Below are 21912 nucleotides of genomic sequence, written 5' to 3' on the forward strand. Positions count from 1 at the left end.
CAAGAACCAATATTTAAGTAGTATCTTATTAAAAAGTTAATGCAGCTATCGTCAATTATTAATCAAGTAATAATAATAAACTTCTTATTAATTTTAATTAAATATGGGTGTAAATTAAATGTAATATAATTTATGATACCTTGAAGCTACGGCCTCTCTCTAACTCTGCATACAAATCATCTAATTCTAGGAGGATTTTTCAAATTTCTATTTCATTTTATTTTCAGTTTCGAATGAGGTAGACCTGAATTTGATTGAGGGCTTTTGAAGAATGTTTATAACATGTACACAAGACATGCAATGAAAAAAGAATTTATTATTCTTTTTTATTATTCTATTTTATATAGTAAACCTACTTCGATACTTATAGGTTTCGCTATGCACCATCGAGTATCAATTATAGATCTTTTTTTTATTTTAAAACGCCGGTAATTTTGTTATGATGTAGAGGTTAATTAAATAAGCGCACGTATGGAACATATAATAATTTTTCGAATAAAGCATAGTGTAGCAAAGCAGGTGATACAACTACATGAGTTTGTCGCACTTTTTCTGTACATTTTTCGGTATGTTTCTAAAACAATGAAACGAATATCTACATCTGTCAACTTATTTATTTCCTTCACATTCGCATACTTCGTACAGTTTACAAAAAAACGGTAGCGGTTATAGACCTCCTCATTAACAGTGATCCTTGTTTTCCAGCGTGAATGTATCATTATAAGTTTAACTACTTCTCTTCTTTTTTTTTACTATAATTTTAAACATGTTTGATGTATTATGAAAATAATAATAACTCTGATTTTTTCTATTTTCTCCCATACATACATCGGAGATTTCCGATTAAAAGGATTTTTTCCGACAAGCATATGGATTTTGGAGGAGTTCTTTTTTGTACAATAAAATTCATCAAATTTTTTCAAGCTCCATTGCCCGTTTTAATTATACGAACGAATCATACGAATTACAATGTAAAAAAAGAACATAAACACGTATGTCAATTCGAAAATTACGTGGATAATTTACATTATGCTATTATGTAACAGTACTCGATTAGTCATCATCGTGTTTCATCACTTTTTGATCATAACGAAGATTTATTCGATAAGTACCGTCCAATTTCTTCCTTCATGTCGAAAAATCAATAATGCCTTTACAATACTCTATAAAAATAAATGTTATTTAATAAGGAAAAAGTGGTCGATGCCCGAAACTCACAATCAAAGAGTTGGCAAAGCTGATATTTTATTTCACGATTCACTAGCTTAAGAAAGAAATTGAATCATGATCAAAAATTCAGCGAACACATTAATACCTTAGTTGAACAGTAGAATGAAAATTATCGTATGACAATATTTCGATAATCGTTAAGGCTTTGAAACAGTAATATTAAGTGTATTTTGCATTAAATATATATACTTGTAGCCTTTTATGCGTAGGGCAATTTGCAAAAATTGTTTTATTAATTTGCCAAATAAATGTAATAGTGTAAGATTATATTTACATACATTTGACAAAAATATTTCAATAATAATTGCACTCATTATGCACCACGCACTTGTCTTTGCATATTAGCAAACACAATTTCTCCCTCGATATCACAAAAGTTAAAAAACGGAAGATGACAAAAATGATCTCATATGGAAACATGATTTCTTTCGTTGTTGTCTACAACAACGAGAGACAATGATTCATAAAGAAAATGTTAATCTTTTTTGCCTACATACCATAAGGAATCTATGCGTAATAAGATTCCAACGTATCACAAACAAATATTTAATCGCGCACAGTTTACAGAAACCTATCTTAAATTAATATTGTTTAGAATTCTCCTGCTCCGGACAATACATCAAGTACGTGTGGCTCGTACATTTTTATCAGAACCATAAATAAAACAATTACAAAAAAAAAATACATAAAAAGTACACATTGAAAAGCATTAATTATCGACAAATATGATTAAAGAATAGAGTTTTCTAAAAAATGCATGTGTATAATGTTACGTTCAATTGTTACACTGAAAAATAAAGAGATACATGTGTGAGCGAATTTTCGGCGGCCTGCAACAGGTTTTAGGAACTTAAGCAGACCTGTGCAAAAGCTCACTATTAGACGTACAGTATACATACATCTAGGTAACTTCCGAGCATAAGCTCAACATGAAGAAACGTAAACTAACACGTATATCTAAGACAAAAGATTTACCCTATAGGCCAAATTTCATTGGTCTACAGAACTTTAAATGTAGTATAAAAGCCTCTGATATAAACAAGAATAAGCGATAATAAATTAATTTAAATTAGATGAGTATATAAAGATTCATGCAATGAAAACTGTACTATAATAAAATAAATGTGAACGAGGATAGCGATGAAATTCTTCTGTCGAAAATGTTCATAAAGCCATTGGTTCTTGGACCTCAATAATATTTAGAATAGCCAACAAACTTAACACTCTCGGTTAAGCGAGCTTTCTGGTCCGAAAAATCTGTTGTCACGAGTGTATTAATAGCAATGGAGAGAATTCTTACAATTATAAATACTTATAAGCCACGATCATTCCTACAGTTTTTTTCAAAGCCGCATGTCCAATCGCATTTCATGTCAGCGATACCTACCAAATCTTAAATAGTACTGCCTCATTTGTCGGGAAATTTCAATGTCGATAGCAGATTAATTAAAACTACTGTAGACAAGTCGATCAAATTGCATTAATGTCACTTTCAGGAATTTATTTTCTATTCTATGATAATGGAATTCATTTGTCTTTTTAAAGACATAGGATATAGTATACAAAATTTTGATAGAAATAAATATTGAAACATTCTTCATAAGAGGCCTTTGCATGATTATTTGATAGACATTCACCTTTATTTATCGTGCATGATATTAAGTTAAATAATTTATAAAAATTAACTATTTACAAATCGATAGGACATGCAGCACTAATTTTATAACTTAATGCACTTATTTGCATTAATAAGCACATGCTTGTTTCGAGACAAATAAAAAGAACTGGCGGTGCTCCTTGCGGATATATTACGTCTATTACCCTTACTATATAGTTGTAACATTTATGGGTATCCACTACAAATTAGAGTCTCTGGAACTCTATTGCTTTCATTGATGAAAGCATTCTTGCATTCGTTTTCTGTAAAAGTGAAGGGTTTGGCATTATGCTCACGATCACTGTACGCTGTTACCCATATCTGAATAAAAACATGAAAAAATAAACAAACATCAAAACTAATATCACCAAAAATATTAACGCAAAATTAACGTTTTATAAATAAAATCACCCATACTCACTTATTAAAAAAGAATTGAAAATTAAAATCAAAATTCTCGTAAGGTTTGTTCTTTTAAATAATCTTTCATTCTGTATATGAAATTATATGATTTATATTTAAGTATATTAGATAATATATTCCAAAATGAATAATATTTTTATCGATTCCTTTTATGCAAAATTGAACAAACCTACGATTTGTGTGTAAAAGTAAGAATATAGATACTTAGTTATATGCATTGGAAAAAATGATATATAACAAAGATAACTGTACAAATTATTACTCACCACGATTTCCTGTTCTAATAGCATTAACATTGGTTAAATGGTGTTGACCAGCTCTAATTGGCTTAGCAATTTGCGCGCTAGGTCCACGACGAGCCAGATTCTTCTGTCTAACCGCTTCCTTGATTCTATCTACCTCATATTGATAACGTTTACGATCTCGCATTGCACCTTCTTTGGCATCTCGCAATGCTGTTTCCAGAGCTTTCACACGCTCCATCGTAGCTCGTAATCTCTTTTCAAGTTTGGGTAATTCACATCGAAGATCAGCGTTATCCCTCACAAGTTGTTTATGAACCTATTAAAAATATATAGATAATGTTTTGACGGAGAGTATAATTACGCATTAAAAATATTAAGCGATCAGATTTGGAATTTTAATTACTGAATTTTTCAATCACGTACCTTCGTAAGCTGATCTAAGTTATTCTCAAGGAAGGAAATCTTCTGTTTTTGTGTAAGTGATCCACCATCGTCTTCGTTATCTTCTGCGATCATAGTTTTCTTTATTCTAGTCTGAAGGTCCTGAACAAATAATTTGCGTAGATTGTGCAGTGTTTGAAGTTCTTTGGCTACTGTTTCCTCCAGACCTTTAAGATCTTTTCGAGCCTATAAAAATTAATTAGTAATTACAGAAATTTGGACTTTTAATTGCTCTATATCTTTTGTCAAATTTATACGTACTTGTTCACGGCGTTCATTAAGTAAAATTAATTCTTGCAATTTAACAGATTTATTTGCTTCTTCTTGTTTCAATCGTTCATAATCGGCTTGCATTTGCTGATGAGCTAATGTGAATTTCTGGTTCAAATCTTTAAGTTCACTGATCAATTCTTGCTTCTCAGACAGTTCATCCCTAAGCGCTGCGACCTACATTCAATTAATAATAATAATATTTAGTATTGATAGTATTATTTAGTAATTTAGTATTATATAGTAATATTTAGTATTCATAATAATAACAATAATATATAGTAGTGTAAAATGTATATTTACTTGTTTCTGATGAGCATCTCGCAATTGATCCATTTGTTCTTCTAATGCTACTCTCATCTTTGTTGCTGCTTCCTTTTCTTCTGCTTTTTCTTTATTTGTAACTGCTTGTACTTGTTCTGCAGCCTTCAACTTGGCACATTCTTCGCGTAAAGCATCAACATCTTCCTCCAAAGCACGTTTACGTGCTTCCGCCACTTTCATTGATTCGGTTAATGTTTGCATACGAGCTTCATGTTGAGAAATTAATAAACGACATTCAGCTAGATCTTTTTCATATTCAGCAACCTAAAATAAAATTAACCAATGAGCGTTATATTGTAAAAATCAAATATAATGAATTCAAAGAATACGAAATCGAACGCTTACTTTCTTGTTACAGTCTACTTGGGAACTTTCTAATCCTTGGCATCGTTGTACTAAATTCTTCACCTCTGATTTCATTTTGCTAATGAATAGCCTTGCCACTGTGAATTCCTCTTCAAGTTTACCATTGCTTTCTGTAGGTACAACCTATAAAATATGAGATTTGTAATACTTTATGTAATTGCATTATAAGGAATTCTTTAAACGATGTAGTAAATCAGTTTTTACCTTTAGATTTTCATCGCCACCAATAGCAACTCCAATTTCACCTAAATCTTTCAAGAAGTTTGCTAACATTTCTGCAATACGTTTCCTTTGATGTGCAGACATATCTCTCAACTGTTGTAATTCTGAAGCAGTACTGTTCAGCGTTGTTTGTTTTGCTAAAAGTTCTTCTGTCAAAGTTTCTGTTTCTTTCTTTTTAATATCACACTGTAAGAATGTATATATAATATAATAATATCCTTATATCTTTCAGTACAGATGATATAAGAAATTAGCTATTGACATAAGATACCTCTTGACATTTTTGATCATAATTAACTGCTAACTCTTCCAATGCTTGTAAAACTTCTTTTACTTCTTCCTTAGCCCGTTCATGTTCTTGCTGTGTTCGGTTCACCTCCTGTTGAAGTTTCTCGTATTCACGCCTTGCAGTCGCAATTAATTCTGCTTGTTCATGAATTTGTTCTTTTAAATTCTCGACATATTGCGATTGTTGGTTAATCTCTTCATCCTTATCATCCAATTGCTGGTAAAGTCTTTCACGTTCTTCTTCTAGTTTCTGCCGTTCTTCATTAGATAAAGATCCAGCCATCAAATTGCCGCCAGGAGTGGCCGGCATTGGACCATCGTCAAGTTTACCTGTGAAAAGCATTATAAATTATATAATATATGTCACAACGTTCTCATTCTTATAGAGTAAATTGTATAGTACCCTCAATGGACATATTAATTGGAGTTGTAACATCTGATGCTTCAACCAAATTAAATTGTTCTTCGAGTTTAACGGTTTCACCCTGTCGCCAACGAGATAATTCAGCCTCCAATTTTTCAACTTTTCCTTTCAATCTAGCTGCCTTCTCTTTCTCCCTTTCATAACGACGCTTCCATTCTTCAGCCGTTAATTCCTCATTAACGCATACAACATTCTTTATAGTCTTAGCTCGTTTACCTAAGAAAATAATTAAATATATAATCGAGAAACTTCATATATTTAATCAAGACAAAAATAAAGATCTCTTTTATTACCAAAATCTAAAGTCGATTTTGTTTCTGATTCATTGAAACTAGCTGGTGAACAACAAATAATAATCGTAGTTCTAGCATTGCCACCAAGAGATTCTTGCAAAATTCTAGTCAACTTTGAGTCACGGTAAGGAATGTGAGTTTTATTTCCATCAGCTAAAGCTGAAATTACGTTTCCAAGGGCTGATAAGGATTTATTAATATTTTTTGCTTCATCCAGTACAGTGCCTTCTGCTCCAGTTTTTGAAACCTAAAATATAATATAAATATAAAACAGGTATATTCTGAGGAGAAGGGAGTAGATGTAATGATAGATTTAATAGAGTAGATGTAAATCACCTTTTCTGAACCAGCTAAATCAACAAGATATAATTTTCCTGATAGCTTCTTCTGGTTTTCTAAGTTTTCTTGTTTTACATTTATTAAGAATACAGAATGAGAACGTGAGCTGTGCTCATTCATGTTAGTTACAGCAATGTGCCTATTTGATTTTCCTTCTTCTATTACTTCAAACACTTCTTCAGGACTAGATACAAAGCGTTCTGTTGCACCTTTTACAAATGGTACTCGATTTTTATCTTCATGCACGCTTAGATTTACCTTGGATACTGAGAATGAAAAACAATAAAATTATAAGTAACAATTTTAAGATTTTTCATGTTAAATAAGTAAAATGAATAATAAAGTTCTTACCATCAAGAAGATCTCTGATCTTATCCATATAGATTTCAAAGTACGATACTTTGATATGAAATTCCAAATTCTCTTCCATGCCATAAATATGATTGAAAATGTCATTAACGATTCTGGGAATAATACCCTGTTTATTTGGGTCTCCAATAACACCTTCCATGGTATGCGTTTTTCCTAATTTACACATAAATATTTCATTAGCAGAATCATATTAGAACTTAACTTTGATATCAATAACTAATAACACATATTTATGTATTTTACTTAATAAAATATTTCAATTTACCTGAAGATGTTTGTCCATATGCAAAAATAGTGCCATTGTAGCCTGCCAACACATCTGTGACAATTGATCTAGCTGCTTCATTGTAAACTTTGTCTTGAGTAGCATTTGGCTTAAATACTTTGTCAAAAAGATATACTTTTCCCTAAAATAATATTGCAATATTAAATTAAAGAATATACGCTATTACGCAAAAGTTTTAGAACACGAAGCCATATTTTGATAAACTTTCATATGATATTTGTACAATTTAAATCGTTCAAATTACATAGTTTTATTAATACAATTTACGGATGTATTTGTACGTATTAGTTGATTATATGACAATAAAATATTTCATTGTCCGAATAATGAAAATTTACAAAAATGAAAAATATATGTGAATTATTAGAGATACGCTCTGTTATGGTAGCCGTGAGCAGAACATTCTTTTCCGTTCCTTTAATTCACGATGGCTATGTTCGCATATTTTTTCGATTTATACAAATATTTAGAACATATTATAGAATTACAGAAACCTAAATTAGAGTTTCTAGCTAATTCAAAGCTTCAGTTGAAATCACTTCGTTTTGAATACTTTTCGTGTGCACGTCGCATATTAATAATAAGAGAAAAGACTTGAATATAGCGAAGTGTTCTGAGAGAGTCTTTTTATCAGGAGAAGAGGCTATTCTGCAAGAGAAATTTTGAAGAAAGTGAGAACTTCTTCCGTTGTCTATAGCCTGCGATACATAATTTCGCAACTACAGGTAATTTGAAATGAGAAAGGTAATAATTGAGAATCGATTTTTGTAAACGTAATAAAAGAAAAACTACTCCAAAAGCAAAAGTTGATAAATAAGAAATGAAACTAATTTCGCGATTTGTGGAAAGTAGATTTTGAAGATACGCAACTCTAAAAAACACTTTAGTACGCTAAAAATCATCAACATTAATCACTAGAAGACTATATTATGAATAAATCTAAATTTGAAATTTTTAAATCCGACCGACGGACTTTTCTTTGATTTAAGAATTAAACAATAATTAATGTATAAAAATAAAAAATGCTTCCTATATAAAAACGAATTGGAAATTGAACCGAAAACAACACAACGAGCAATTTGTTAATAATAAATAATTTTAGGAAAAAAATATTTGTGTATATTGCACAAACAAACGTAATCTCCGCTACATTAATCGAAACTATTCCATTCATGATAATGATCTTATGTATCTAGCGAAGATATGTAAAAAATGTCTAGAAGAAATAAATACTAAATAATATTAAATAATACTAAATACAACAGAAATAAATGTAATGGTAAAGTAGCTATTGCTTGATATTAACCTTATCGGAATACTATAGGGTGTGTTAGGACGAAAAGTACGAAATAAAAATGTCCACAATTGCGGACAGAAGTAAAATATTACATAAAGGGAATGAAAGATAAGAAAGAAAAATAACAATAGAGAATTTATTAAACAAATAATAATTGCTAAAATACCAAAATTAGTAAATATGATACTTAATATACACAGGGTATATATAGACGAAAAAATGACTAATTGTTATTGATTTTGGTAAAGGATAGAGTTATTATGTTTTTAAACATGTTTGTTATTATACATATAAGTAATTCTGTAAAATATAGCATTACTTGAAATATTTTATTGATTTCAATAATACTTTTAGGTTTTTATCAAATTTGATTAGGTATCCTGAGACTTTTAAACAAAATGTACTTAAATAATATTCATTTAAAAAATTAATGACACAAGACGAATGTTTGCCAATTTTAAATATGTAACAATACCTTAATTTTATTAAAATTCTATTTTTATCATACATATTTCACGAATCAGTGTGAAACACAAATAAAATATTGTAGGGATAATTATATATTACATATGTATTTGTAAGTCCCTTTGAAATATAGAAGAATATAGGAAAAAAGGGGAACAATTGCACTCAATGAAGCTTTGTATCAGGAACCTTTTAAAACAATAGCGATATCTTTACTGAGCTCCAAGATCAAAAGACTTCTATATGAAATGGTACATTCATGAACATGTATCTACTTAAAAATACATATCGGATCATTTCAAATTGCATACTACAAAAGTAAAAATATCATTAGGAATAGTTGTAATTTCTATATACAATAATAAATTTAACAAATATTCATAATATATAATTATATATCTGTCTAATATTCTTAATACAAAATTATATACAACTACAAAAATTAAATTATTTGTTTATATAGAAGCAATAAGATCATAATGCAAGAAAGAGATAGATAGCAAGACAGATATTTAAAAATACTGATGCTATCAATTAAAAAAGTCCTAATCACTTAAATGATTTGATAATCTATATATTTATCTATTTTATTATAAAGTGGTGATTTATTTATTAGTACAGCTGATAAAATCGTAATATATAAAAGATCATGAAGTGTACATATATTTCCTGCAAGGATATAATGAGGATAAGGAGGAATTAAGGCTATAGGTAGTGGAAATATTTTACAAAAATTTAATTATTATAAAATACACAGGATCGTTCATTAAATGAAGTTGTAGCGAACGCGATCTCAAACATTTCACAAAGTTGAACTTGTATTTGACGAATCTGAGGCCAACAACAATTTTTAACGCCACAAAATATATATATGTAGTTAAATTGACAATTGGCTACCATCGATGAACGAAAAAGAAGTTCGATCGTTGACAATTCGGTACTGTATCTACTTCGAAATTACGGTTTAATCATTCGCTGAAATAGATGCGTCAACGTGAGGAAATCGTTCAGCTCGACGAAGCACCGATGGAGGCGGAATGAAATCTCCATTTCGCCGAAAATAACAAAAATGAATCATCCTGTGCGTCGATCGAAGGATTCTTTTAATCGGCGTTAAATGCATAGCATGACGATTTACAGATAGAATATACTGAATATAGAGAAGGACCGAGAGAGCAGCTGTCAGCTGTGCACGATGACATCACACGTAAGCTGAACACGGTTAACTAAATGTGATAACTAAAAACGAGAATGACGCGTGTAAAATCTACGTACCCCTATAGAGATGCAGTTATCCTCGCCGCCGGATGGGAATTTTACGATGAATTTCGAGCCAGCCTTCTCCTCGGAGTCGTTCAAAGGTCGAAATCTACAGACTACCTTGATACTGTCCTCCGCGGCAATCTCACGCTCCCTCGGCGTCTCCATTGCCATATTTCGGTAGCTCGAATTCGTGACACGAGTTCCTTAGTTATTCTGATTAGTCACACTTAAAAATGATTTCCGATCTCTCGTAGGGTGCATAGGCGACGAGATGGTCGCGTGAACCGCATCAAGAACCACTACCGTCTTCTCTGTCACAAACCACAGCCCGTTTTGGAGCCAGCAAAGATGGCTGCCGTTGTTCGACGATTTTGCGGGTGGGTTGATTTGCGTGTGCAAAGGTGAGAATCAACGATCGTACTTATGTTAGACTGGTGAAGAAACATGGACGATATAAGGTGTGACACGCGGCCAGTCCTCTTCTACTAATACATTACTACTACTCTATATTGAAACACGGAAGTGATTTTTTTGAATATACTTCGGGTACTCTAAAAACCAATCGATGAGAAGTCTAGACAAAGTTTAACGCAAACGCGTCGAACTAAACGTGCGCGCGCGCCGTACGACTTGCCTGTTTGCGCACACGAAACAGCATTGTCGGCGGATATCATACATACGTTGTCAGGGCTGTAACCTGCGTGGGCGTCGGATCCTTATTCCATTTTCTAGTCAAATACTTTTTTGGTCATTTTGTAGGATGCTAATATTCCTCCTTGAAAATCAATTATAGTTTACTTATAACGTTTATAAATCATTTTGTATATCCGAAATTTGGACATAATGTCTGTAATTATTTTATATAACCTCTTTTTTTGCATAATACATTTTTCATTTAATTTAGTTTACAAATATTGCTTTTTTGTTGACTAATGCTTTAAGTTGTTCAATTTGAATCTAAATTTGTAATTATACTTTTGTAGGTTATATGACTATATTTTTTAAACAGATTTCTTAGTTTACCTAATAAAATAGTGTGAATAATCATAATCATATTATATAGCTTCCATCAAATTATTTTTAACGAAGGAAGGACAATTGGATTAAATATTTTGATTTTTAATATCGTTAAAAATTTATTTTTTATCTTTCTACTAGGTGATTCGTACTTCAATTGCATTTAATAGTCCTCGATATATAAAATTTAAATTTTGCTATTTCTACAATTTACGAATGTATATTAAATTGGTCAATTTCAAGTTTTATGCTTCCTAATATCAGGATTCACAAACACAACTTGTAAAAAAATAATGGAATATTTTGATAATGATATTGCATCATCTATTTAGATATCAATGTTTATTAAAACACAATCACAAAATAATATTATTATATTACAGTATTATATTAAAATGATATATATGTATAATAAACATTATATCTCTAGCGCACAAAAATTTTTATTTATCATTAACATATTTGTAATAACTGAAAATATAAGTATATCACCTATCAATATTCACACAATGAATTATGAATTTGTCGTAATAAAAAAATACACAAAAATTTAGTATTATAAAAAATTGTAAAAAGTAAATTAAAAAGTATATATTTTTTGGAAGTTTTTATTAGCATATCATCACTAAATTTCAAAATTTCTTTCTCTTTTGATTTTAAGAAAAGAAAATAAATATCATTTTGATACTGGTATACAAGTATATAATCTGAAATATAAAATTTATTGTATGAGAATGTATTAAAAATATATTTAAAAACCTTGGTTCTAATCCGTAATTGATTTTTTTTTTTGCACTTTACTACGGTGCTGCCTTTCTTTACCCTCATTATTTTTGTTCTTACATCCTGTCGTGACCTTCATAACCTGACATTTATTGATTCAAACATTTCAAACAGATTTTGCACTATGTTTATGCATAGACTGCAACATTATCTTCATAGAATTTTTCTACGAAGACAAATATCTTATATTTTCGCGAAACAAAGAATATTGGTATTTTATAAAATAAAACATCAAATTGATAATAAGTCGACCATAGAAAAATGCATTGGTATTGTCTTGTGTATAACCATTACATAATAATGAACATACGTGTGAAACTATTGAAAACTTTATCGACAAATTTTCTTTGTTAGGACTATGAATCACCAACTCGATTTTGCGTTATTTAAGAAATAAAATTGTCAAGCACCGCAAATTTTTTTTAATTAAAAATATTTCACATTTAATCTGATGGATAATCTTTAACTTTAGATCTCGGAACGTAAGAATGTAATTGTACATACTTTCGGGATATATTTTTAGAAAATTGTATGACATGTCACGACTAAATTAGATTTTTTAGAAGATACCATCCGTTAAGTTTAAAATTTTCACTTCCTCTGAATACCTAATTTTTCGTAAGACTGTAATTATTCTATAAATTAGAAAAGTTTGCTTATTATCATTTTCTTTATATGAAAGTAGATTGGATATTATAAGAAAGGAAGAACAATGTTTAATGTAACATAACAAAAGAGGCACATTTTATTTTCTTTAACAATAAAGTAAAGAATGCTCTCACACAGTCATGGTTCATTGTAAATGTTATGTGTTATCTAATATTACAATGCCTGTAACTTGTACAGTATGTCTAAATAGTCTATAATTTGCCATGCTATATGACTAGTTTACAGATAATATAAGGTGCAACTTATCTTCAACAATCACATAATATTAGTATTTCTATTTAATAAATATTGTTTCTATTATTACTACATTAATGTTATTATTGTTATTTATCGACGTTGTTACTACTAACATCACATAAAACCAAACAATCACTTAAACGAAATTTTAAGAGTAAATAACATATAAAAATGTTTTCAATATTTTATATCGTTACTTTTAGTTGTCATTTCTTTGCCGATTTTTATAGATATTTAATACTTCATTTTGAATTCTACTAGATAATAAATAATTTCATTAAATTTACTCTGTAATATAATTTTGCGCCAGGAGAAATATAAATAAAGTTGTGTTGTATTATCTCTTGCACATTACAGAACCCGTATATGTTTTTGTATATTATACATATTTTTTTTTCTTTTAAGATGAGGAACGATTAAATGATCAACAGATAAAAATTTTTTACATTAATGCCGCAAAAGCGAGATTAAAGTTCAAGAGGTAGACTAAATCTTGAAGTATAGGGCCATCTACATGCTCACCAATTCTTCAAGTCATATTATAACGTTTGTTTAGTATAGTTTTTTCTAAAATTAGTTTTAGAGAATTAAATAAACGAATTATAAACAATGTCCTACATATTAAATAAAATTCTATAAAACGTCTATGTTAATATTAAATGTGAAATTAATAACTGAATGATGATTGATTATTCTTATTACTTTCATTGACTGTGTATTCTTCATATACTATTCATATTTTCATTGTTTATTCATTAACTGCTTTTCTGGACATTTTAAACATTCTTGATTAATACCAAATACTTGAAATTTTTACTTAGTTTGAAGATAAATTATATAAAACACGTTGGAAGAATGTTTATATGTGAGAAGATATCACTAAATATGCAATAAAAAATTTTTGTTTTATAAACATTTTTTTTGCTTCATTGTAGAACTTCGTAAATTAATTATGAAAATATTAAATAAATTGACATGGAATGTCTGAAAATATTAGAAAAATAGCTGTAAAATTGAATATTTAAAATTACAGACTAGAAATCAGTATTATACCTACAAACTAAGTAGACAACAGAATAAATTAGCTACACAGCTGCATTATATATTTTTGTAAAATGCGATATTAAATGCTCCTCAATTTTCATAAAAAATTTATAAGAGTATTTTTACAAAATATAAAGAAAAGAAGCTTTTATAGAAATTATGCTAAATAAGTCGCTTATTTTTGTATCAATTTCAAAATCAGTTTTTTCTATACCACATATATCTACAATGTTTTCCGAACAATTTCTAGAACTATAGAAGTTTGAACAGAAATAATTGTATATATTCATACCTAAACATTTTTTCTTAATGTATTAAATCTATAATTTTTACACAAGAAATGTACTACGCGAATCGTTATTTAGTTTTAATATAAATAGATTACAGCAATATGTATACAATATTTAAAATTTTCAAAATATGCGCAACTGTTTTTGTTAGATATTTACATTTTGATACAGTTTTGATTGTAGTAATCTAAAAATCCGATCATGAATTTTTGGATAGTAGAATACATTACCAATCTTACTAATCTATTTTTAAATCTGCAATGATGCTTTATTCAAATAACACGAACCTTGATGTTTTTCTTATATCGTTACGCATTTGCTGTAATCATAGCAAATTCTCTTACTCTATTCCAAAAGTATTTGTTTCTTCTACAGCCAATAAAAGCTTTTCGTATAAAATTTCAGGCGTAGGATACGGTGGAAGATCCAAGCGATTAAAGCATGTATGAGCCCTAAAAAGTTATCTATTTTGAAGAATAGCATTATTGAATAAATAAAATGATACTATTAACAAATTTGAGAAACATTCATACCATAAATATTATAAGAATTTTAATTGTTTTGTTCATTATATTACTTTTAAGACAACTTTTATACCTGGGTAAACTATTTGGCCTTCCCCATTTTTCAATGCAAAATTTCCGTGGTCCTGTAGATCCACGTAAAGCTGCAAATCCTTCATATGGAATGCTTGATGTACCAGTAACGAATTGTAGCAGTCTCAATCGTTGTTCATTAGTAAATCGGCTTATACTGCTCCAAAACCATTCTACTACTGGATGTGCATCGTGATAACCACTTCTGTATTCTGTATGCGTTCTCCAATCGTTAAGATCAATTTCTGCCGCTCCAGCTATTACTAATTCTAACTCTCGTGCATCAAAAACTGATACTAATCGTGGATCTACGACTTCATAAAATCCACGAACTAGGGATTCCGTTTGTTCGGCAATGCCGCGCTCAAGTCTCCAACGTACAACTCTTTCAAGGTATTCCTTTTTATTTTTCTCCGTAACTGCAATGTTTCTTCCTCCTGGTTTTAGTTCACGTTCAGCTACTCGGCCCAGAAGTTCTTCCGTGACCGAAAAAGTTAATTCCAATGGTTCAATACTTATATCTCTTTCTTTAATCCACATTAAACTTTGATGGAATTCTTGATCTAAACTCTCTAAATCACTTAGACTCGCTGGTATTCTCAGAAGAGCTTTATAAAATGGTCTTGTAAAAAAGGCATCAAGCAGATATTGGTGAACTAAAGCTAAACCCAATACTCTGCCTGAAAACCTGAACCAATCATGGTAATTATCTACAAAAGCTGACATTGGCGACACTTGTACGGTATAAGTGTCGTTAGCAGAATATTCAAATAAACCGTAATAAGGATTAAAAAGTTCGCGCGACAGATGAAAGAAAAATTCACGAGATGGGCCACCATAATCTACACCTTCTTCCTCATCAAACATTATAACTAACTTGCTTTTCTGCAAGTCTTTTTTTGAAGCAGCCATAATACGAGTGAAAGCATCTTCCAGGAAATGTTCTCTTCTAATATGTAATCTAAATAAAATATATAAAAAGTATATAATATAATAAATATATTTATACATTTTTTATATTGGGATATACTTACTTTAATTTTCCTGGACCTTGTCCATATCCTTTACTTTCTAGCTTCCTATAAAATGTTCTAAGTTTAGCTTCAAAATCTCTTCTATATGGAGCTGGAGCTCTAGCAGAAGCTCTTGTTAAGCCAGGCGAAGCATGCGGACTACCTAATGGAGATCTGCCTACGTTTCCAGGTACATATGACATAATTTCTTGTTCAAATAAACTGCAACAATAAATTCAATATTTTAATATTATTTCATCCTTTACGGCCTTCAGAAATTACATTATTTTTTACCTTAATAATAATGCTAGAGGTACGTCATGTCCCAATCGTTGTAAAGCAGTCGTCCCTTCAATTCGTATCGTATTTACTTTCTCTCGAAGCGCAATATTTTGTCCTAATGCTGAATGTCTTTCTTTTAAGATATCCATTATATTTGGTTGGCGCAAAAAGGCAACAACTTTGTCGTTATAAGCTACAGGTATATCGGGTGTAGTTGTAATAGCTGACTGTTGTGGTCTAGGTGGAGGTACAGGTGCTTCATCCAATAATGTTCGTGTGTAAGTCGGTTCAGTAGGTAATCTTGGATCAATGAAAGATGTTGCTTTTCTTGCATGACAAATGAAAAATTTCTGAAAATATTAACAATTGACTATCAGAAAGATTTCTCAAATAACGGAAATAATTTAAATCGTGGCATATTTACTTTGCCTGTTCTATCAAGTTTTGATTCATAGCCTCTTGGAAGTTCTTTAGCTGGATCGGAAAAGAAATTTATTAATGCAACCAAATCTCTATTATGTTCGTATCTCGGAAAAACTGCTGTATCTCTTCTGACTTTGCTAATCATGTGTTTCAAACTGGGATTACGATTATACAATTCCACTGCTTCTGCATGACTATGTAATACTGTGAAAAAATCGGGTCTCGTTAAAAATAATACTGGAGGACTCGTATTAATATCGAATGGTTCGTTTTCAATTCTTTCGACTCGTTCATTCGGTCGTTCCATATTCTCAAAATTATTTTCATTTGCATGTTGAGAACTAGACGGCTCGCGATCAATATTGTCGGGTCGAGAAATAGTTCGACGAACGCTCTGATAACGTCTGTCTAATTGCTGCCTCCGAAGATCACAGCCAGTGTTCCGTGTTGTTAAATTGGGCCTTTGCCAAGTTGTCGTTCGATTAATATGATCTATGTAGAACACCCGACCATGACTATCGATTCTTGCTTCCCATGCTGCGATAATAATATATTCAATAAAATTTTCTTGTTTAATTACACTATAACATTATTAAAGTTATGTTAAATTTATCTTACATGGTGGCAAAGGTTCCTCAGATGGTAATGGTACATTAGATGTTTGACACATCGGTAACGGACGCAATGGCTTTGGACGATGTGTAGGTGTTGGTGGACACTCTAATGGATTTGTTAAACCAGATATTGGTCTTTCTAATGGTCTAGGGGGCCTTGGTGAACTTAACAGCGCTATACTTTTTGTGACAGCTCTCCGCGACTAAAATATTAAGGGGATTGATTATAATAATGTAAATACGAGAATCATATAAATATAAAAAATTGTAAAAACTTTATATGAGACATCAATATTCACAAAAAAACGTTAAATACAAGCTAAAATTACATTATATGCTTACCAATTAACTGCAGTGCATATATTTCATTAAATTACCTTTGAATTAGAAGCTTCATCAACATCTACAATTTCAAATCCAAAACAATCTTCAGGGTGCAAGGGTGCAGAATATTTTTGAGGATGTCTTTTGGGTAATTCTGGTGGGCCAGTTGGTAAAGCATTACTTCTATGTAAAAGTTTGTGCGTTACCCGTGGTGGTAGTGGTGGAGGATTTGGATACAATGTTTCATATAAACCTTCAGGAAATGAAAAGCCTTCTGTACTTCGCCACAATTGATAATATTCCACGCCTTCTTTTGTCACAATACCATTTGTATCACATGGTTTCTGAAGTAAAATATATTTTATAAATTGTGACTTTAAAACAATTCTACTTTCAACATGTTTTATACTAAAATTTAATTTATAAATTTGAAGGAGTGTAATATTAATCTATTAACAATTTAAAAATGAAAATCAAATTGCATGTGCATATATAAAAGTGTAAAGGAAATATACATATTTGCATATATCAAATATTGAAACTTGTTTGATTTGAGGAAAAATATGAAACATTTAGTACATAAGTAAGATTAAACATTAAAAATAACAATAGAATGCTGAATTACTTGAGTGTAATAATAATAAATATTTATCAAATTTTAATACAGTTAAAGTAACTGCACCTTTTTGGTCCCATTATGACCTAGAACTGCTTGTTGTGATTCTGTATCAGAATTACTTGCATCACTACTGTTTGAAGAACGAGGTTCTATTTCAATGCCTTGGGCTTCTTTAGTTGATGATGGTTCCAATAGTGCCACAGCATTTTCTTCCAGCTCATGCTGCTGAGCACTGGCAGTTTCAGATAAATTTTCTAAAATTGGCAGTTTAAATGGTTTTTTTGTAATATCATTACAATGTACTAAATCTGTTAACATGTTTTGTGATTTTGGCACACTTTTAGATGTGTGTGAACTACCAGCTTCATTTAATCTGCTTAAATTTTCACTTATACTCTTATTATTATTTTCTGTTATACTTAATGATTTATATGTATTAACAATATCATTGCTATGTGTTTCACTTATTGAAGTGCTCAGAAATTGTAATGGTTCATTAGAACTGCATGAAGCTATACCCTGTAATGGTAAGCTACAAGCATCTTTCATAGAATCTCTGTTGTGAGTACTAAATTGAGAACTAAATTGTTGTAAAACATTGTCATCATTATTGTTATGTTTGTCCCCTGTACTCTGTTCATATTGTGATTCTGTGCTACTAGATTGCAAATCTTTGCTAAAAAATTGTTTCTTTCTGATCATGTTTCTAGAAGATAAAGGCAGCTGTTCTACAAAACTGTTTACCTTTCCATGACTACTATCTATATTTGCCAAGAAACACTTCTTTCTTGTTAAGTTTTTATGAGACAATGATAAATGTTTTTGTCTAGAACTTTGCGCAATTTCATCATCCAATCTACTTGAAACACTAGCAATATCATCAATTTCACAACCCGATGCTAATGCAGCTGCACCAGCACTCTTGGAAATTACACTTCCTTTATTACATTTTGATTCAGAACATGCACTTAATTCTTCAAGGGCATTCGATACCTGAATATTACTTGTTTTATCAATTACTTCTTCATTAGAAGATGCTTTTTGTTGCTGTAAATCATTTTCATTTGACATACAGTTTACATCTGGTGACAAAGAAGGATTCTTATCTTGTTCTATAAAATCACTTCTAACATCAGACTTAATCACTTTTTTACTACTATTTCTTATGGAATTGGTTTCCACATGATTTACCGTAGCTGAAGATTCTTCACTTGTCACGCCGACTGTTAATAACGTAACAGATTGTTCTTCAGGTTCATTTTCTCCATTATCTTCTTCAGAACCTATATTTTTAACATTAATCTCAGATGGCATTTTTTAAAACATAGTACCAATCAATTATATTTCTTTATATTGCTGTAAATAAAAATGAAATAAAAATGTTAATAAAATAAATAATAATTAAATTATATGAATAATTTTATCATATAATAAAAGCATTGGTGCAATATTGAAGGTAGTATATTGAATAAAATTGGGACTATATATTTGACACAATTCTTTGTGAACAGTACACTAATTTTCATTGTAATAATTTTATTCTAATACTTTTATCAGGAATTCACAGATCATAGCGATATTAAAAAAAATTTGTTTAGTCCGATACAGACAAAAATATTGAAATATGTACATACCAATGTACACTATAATTGTCACAAAGCATGTAACGTATCCAGTATTTAAAGTTCGGCACTCATATTATTCAAAATCGTTATGAAAAACTAACTAAAAAAATTTATTACAATTTCCGTTAATCACATATAACGGAACAGTAAATAAGTTATAGTTCGTTTTTGTGATACGGTACCTTTAAAGGAGATAATTATTAATACTTCAAATTTTGCACACACTAGTAACATCAAATCGTATTGAAATATTAACACATTGGTGCATTTTACCTGCATATGTTACATCATTTCAAATATCTCAAATGAAAAGCCCCGGTAAAGACATTTTACGTCACATTTACATATTCATTTACTCTCCTTGATCATTATACGAATTCATCAAAGAACGCTTTGACAGAAAGATATAGCAGACTGTATCTGGTAATTTTTCGTAGCGTTACATACATAGCCTATGCTGTCACATACACCTGATTTTGATGCCCATTTGGGGAATTTGGAGTTAGATTGTTTCTATGAAGCGTTAAGGCGCTCCACTCGCCTTTTGTAAATTGAAAATTAAATAAAATTAAAAACAATTGAATTGTATGAAAAATAAAACAAAAGTTATAATTATTTTGTTAGATAATTATCTCTATGATGTAAATTGAAGAGAATATCTGATTAACTTTACTTGAACAGCAAGTGTTTATAGTTTCTTTTTGTGTGTCACTAAATAAGGTATCACTAGACGCAATATTTCATTAGACGACCGTGATCCAAGTTCAATATAACCTCTTTTGTTTGGTGTGTAGTAAGAGACGGTACGTAATCCCACAGAAAATCCGAAAATTTATTAAAAATCGTTCGTGTAACATAAAATATACACATATTAGTTTAATATGAATAAATAAAGATTGATTAAATACATCATATTTTTAAAAAATAATTTACTGTCACAATTATACGATTAAAAAATATGTGACAAAATGTGTTGTTATTAATTTACTCCTATAACTGTATATCAATTAATTTACATTTTATTTATGTTCTTAGTGCACAAAAATGGCTATTCGACCGGTATACAGGCCTAAAATTGTGAAGAAGAGGACGAAGAAGTTCATTCGTCATCAGAGTGATCGTTATAGTAAATTGAAGGTTTGTTTTTTATATTGCTTATTCAATTATCAATTATCAATGTCAATAACTGATTTAAAAATGTTAACAAAATAATTCTTCAGAGAAACTGGCGTAAACCCAAAGGTATTGACAACAGAGTTCGTAGGCGCTTTAAGGGACAATATTTGATGCCCAACATTGGTTATGGTAGCAACAAGAAAACTCGACACATGTTACCAACTGGTTTCAGAAAAGTTCTGGTACACAATGTTAAGGTAAAAAGAATTATTTTTCATTCATAATCAACAATTATTATAGACAAAAAATTGTACATTCTTATACATCAAAAAAAAAATGTAACTTGTATTTATATTTCAACTTATTTAATAAATTTTTATACTGAAGTGATTCTATATAATAATTGTAATAATATTTATTTTTTGGATTGTTTGTAGGAATTAGAAGTTTTAATGATGCAAAACAGAAAATTCTGTGCTGAGATCGCTCATGGAGTAAGTAGTAAGAAACGTAAATCCATTGTTGAACGTGCTCAGCAACTTTCAATAAGGGTAACTAATGGCAGTGCAAGATTACGTTCTCAAGAAAATGAATAAAAACATATTCTTACTTGATTTAATAATAAAATATTTAAAGTATGTTTGTTCTTTACATTTCTCTCCTAATATCTATCCATCCATAGTGCTATTACATATAAATCTAATTAAGACACACTTACTTTGAGGCACAGAAATTGAAAGAAATTTCAAAAGAATTGATGTTTCATTGTATAACTTAAAATGGTACAATATAAATATATCTATACACTTTTATAAAATAATTTTAATATGACAATGTATGCATTAATTAATTTATTTAATGCTTCTCTTAATGCTTTTTCTGTTATTATACTTATTATAATTTATTTTTATACCATAATCTACTTGTGTTCTTGTGTATTACCAAGTTCAGTCTTAAAGGATGCGTTTCCCAAGAGAATCTCACCATGACAAAAATTATTTCCCATCAAATATAGAAATTTGTTTAAAGTTTCAATTTTATTATAGTAATGTATA

General features: G+C 29.9%; 3 protein-coding genes and 1 long non-coding RNA gene across 9 annotated transcripts; 2 read left to right on the top strand and 2 right to left on the bottom strand.

Moving 5' to 3' along the window:
• Nucleotides 1–296: 296 nt before the first annotated feature.
• On the bottom strand, nt 297–10844 carry LOC100643251 (kinesin heavy chain). Of its 3 annotated transcripts, XR_002308168.2 has the most exons (15): nt 10218–10844; nt 7160–7301; nt 6874–7047; nt 6520–6788; nt 6184–6430; nt 5870–6106; nt 5450–5796; nt 5161–5364; nt 4936–5079; nt 4570–4854; nt 4258–4443; nt 3979–4182; nt 3577–3871; nt 3309–3479; nt 297–3208 (listed from the first exon to the last, which is right to left on the bottom strand). XR_002308168.2 is itself a non-coding variant. In XM_003398934.4 (14 exons), exons 1-14 carry the CDS (start codon nt 10374–10376, stop codon nt 3186–3188), a joined length of 2916 nt encoding a protein of 971 aa, XP_003398982.1. In that variant the 5' UTR covers nt 10377–10844; the 3' UTR covers nt 297–3185. The 3 variants fall into 3 exon arrangements, 2 of the variants coding, with proteins under 2 accessions (XP_003398982.1, XP_012169143.1); XM_003398934.4 differs by lacking the exon at nt 3309–3479; XM_012313753.3 differs by lacking the exon at nt 3309–3479 and having other exon boundaries at nt 297–3150; nt 10218–10843.
• A 1225-nt stretch (nt 10845–12069) lies between these two features.
• On the top strand, nt 12070–12421 carry LOC125385941. Its single transcript, XR_007225703.1, has 2 exons — nt 12070–12274; nt 12360–12421. It is a non-coding gene; the product is annotated as an uncharacterized LOC125385941 (long non-coding RNA).
• A 299-nt stretch (nt 12422–12720) lies between these two features.
• Nucleotides 12721–20185, bottom strand: LOC100642855 (E3 ubiquitin-protein ligase HECW2). Of its 4 annotated transcripts, none has more exons than XM_048410019.1 (10): nt 20015–20184; nt 19751–19841; nt 18180–19472; nt 17551–17841; nt 17178–17376; nt 16561–17096; nt 16149–16486; nt 15876–16076; nt 14843–15802; nt 12721–14697 (listed from the first exon to the last, which is right to left on the bottom strand). In XM_048410019.1, the coding sequence occupies exons 3-10, from the start codon at nt 19428–19430 to the stop codon at nt 14586–14588; spliced, it is 3888 nt and encodes a 1295-aa protein (XP_048265976.1). In that variant the 5' UTR covers nt 19431–19472; nt 19751–19841; nt 20015–20184; the 3' UTR covers nt 12721–14585. The 4 variants fall into 4 exon arrangements, with proteins under 4 accessions (XP_048265976.1, XP_048265975.1, XP_048265977.1 ...); XM_048410018.1 differs by having other exon boundaries at nt 19751–19923; XM_048410020.1 differs by lacking the exon at nt 17551–17841 and having other exon boundaries at nt 19751–19923; nt 20015–20185.
• A 206-nt stretch (nt 20186–20391) lies between these two features.
• Nucleotides 20392–21495, top strand: LOC100642733 (60S ribosomal protein L32). Its single transcript, XM_003398930.4, has 4 exons — nt 20392–20544; nt 20777–20878; nt 20962–21114; nt 21295–21495. The coding sequence occupies exons 2-4, from the start codon at nt 20786–20788 to the stop codon at nt 21451–21453; spliced, it is 405 nt and encodes a 134-aa protein (XP_003398978.1). The 5' UTR covers nt 20392–20544; nt 20777–20785; the 3' UTR covers nt 21454–21495.
• Nucleotides 21496–21912: the final 417 nt, after the last annotated feature.

Source organism: Bombus terrestris, chromosome 11 (assembly GCF_910591885.1).
Source record: "Bombus terrestris chromosome 11, iyBomTerr1.2, whole genome shotgun sequence".
Lineage (NCBI taxonomy): Eukaryota > Metazoa > Arthropoda > Insecta > Hymenoptera > Apidae > Bombus > Bombus terrestris.

Excerpts from the sequence above, each read along its gene's own strand:
- LOC100642855 (XM_020865348.2), bottom strand. The coding sequence starts at position 19,430 with ATGCCATCTGAGATTAATGTTAAAAATATAGGTTCTGAAGAAGATAAT. Across the intron at positions 17,097-17,177 it reads TGAGGAACCTTTGCCACCAT|CATGGGAAGCAAGAATCGAT; the intron begins GTAAGATAAATT and ends TTATTATCGCAG. Across the intron at positions 16,487-16,560 it reads AACTTGATAGAACAGGCAAA|AAATTTTTCATTTGTCATGC; the intron begins GTAAATATGCCA and ends TAATATTTTCAG.
- LOC100642733 (XM_003398930.4), top strand. The coding sequence starts at position 20,786 with ATGGCTATTCGACCGGTATACAGGCCTAAAATTGTGAAGAAGAGGACG. Across the intron at positions 20,879-20,961 it reads ATCGTTATAGTAAATTGAAG|AGAAACTGGCGTAAACCCAA; the intron begins GTTTGTTTTTTA and ends ATAATTCTTCAG. Across the intron at positions 21,115-21,294 it reads TTCTGGTACACAATGTTAAG|GAATTAGAAGTTTTAATGAT; the intron begins GTAAAAAGAATT and ends GATTGTTTGTAG.
- LOC100643251 (XM_012313753.3), bottom strand. The coding sequence starts at position 10,376 with ATGGCAATGGAGACGCCGAGGGAGCGTGAGATTGCCGCGGAGGACAGT. Across the intron at positions 7,048-7,159 it reads ATATGGACAAACATCTTCAG|GAAAAACGCATACCATGGAA; the intron begins GTAAATTGAAAT and ends TGTGTAAATTAG. Across the intron at positions 6,431-6,519 it reads ATTTAGCTGGTTCAGAAAAG|GTTTCAAAAACTGGAGCAGA; the intron begins GTGATTTACATC and ends ATTATATTTTAG.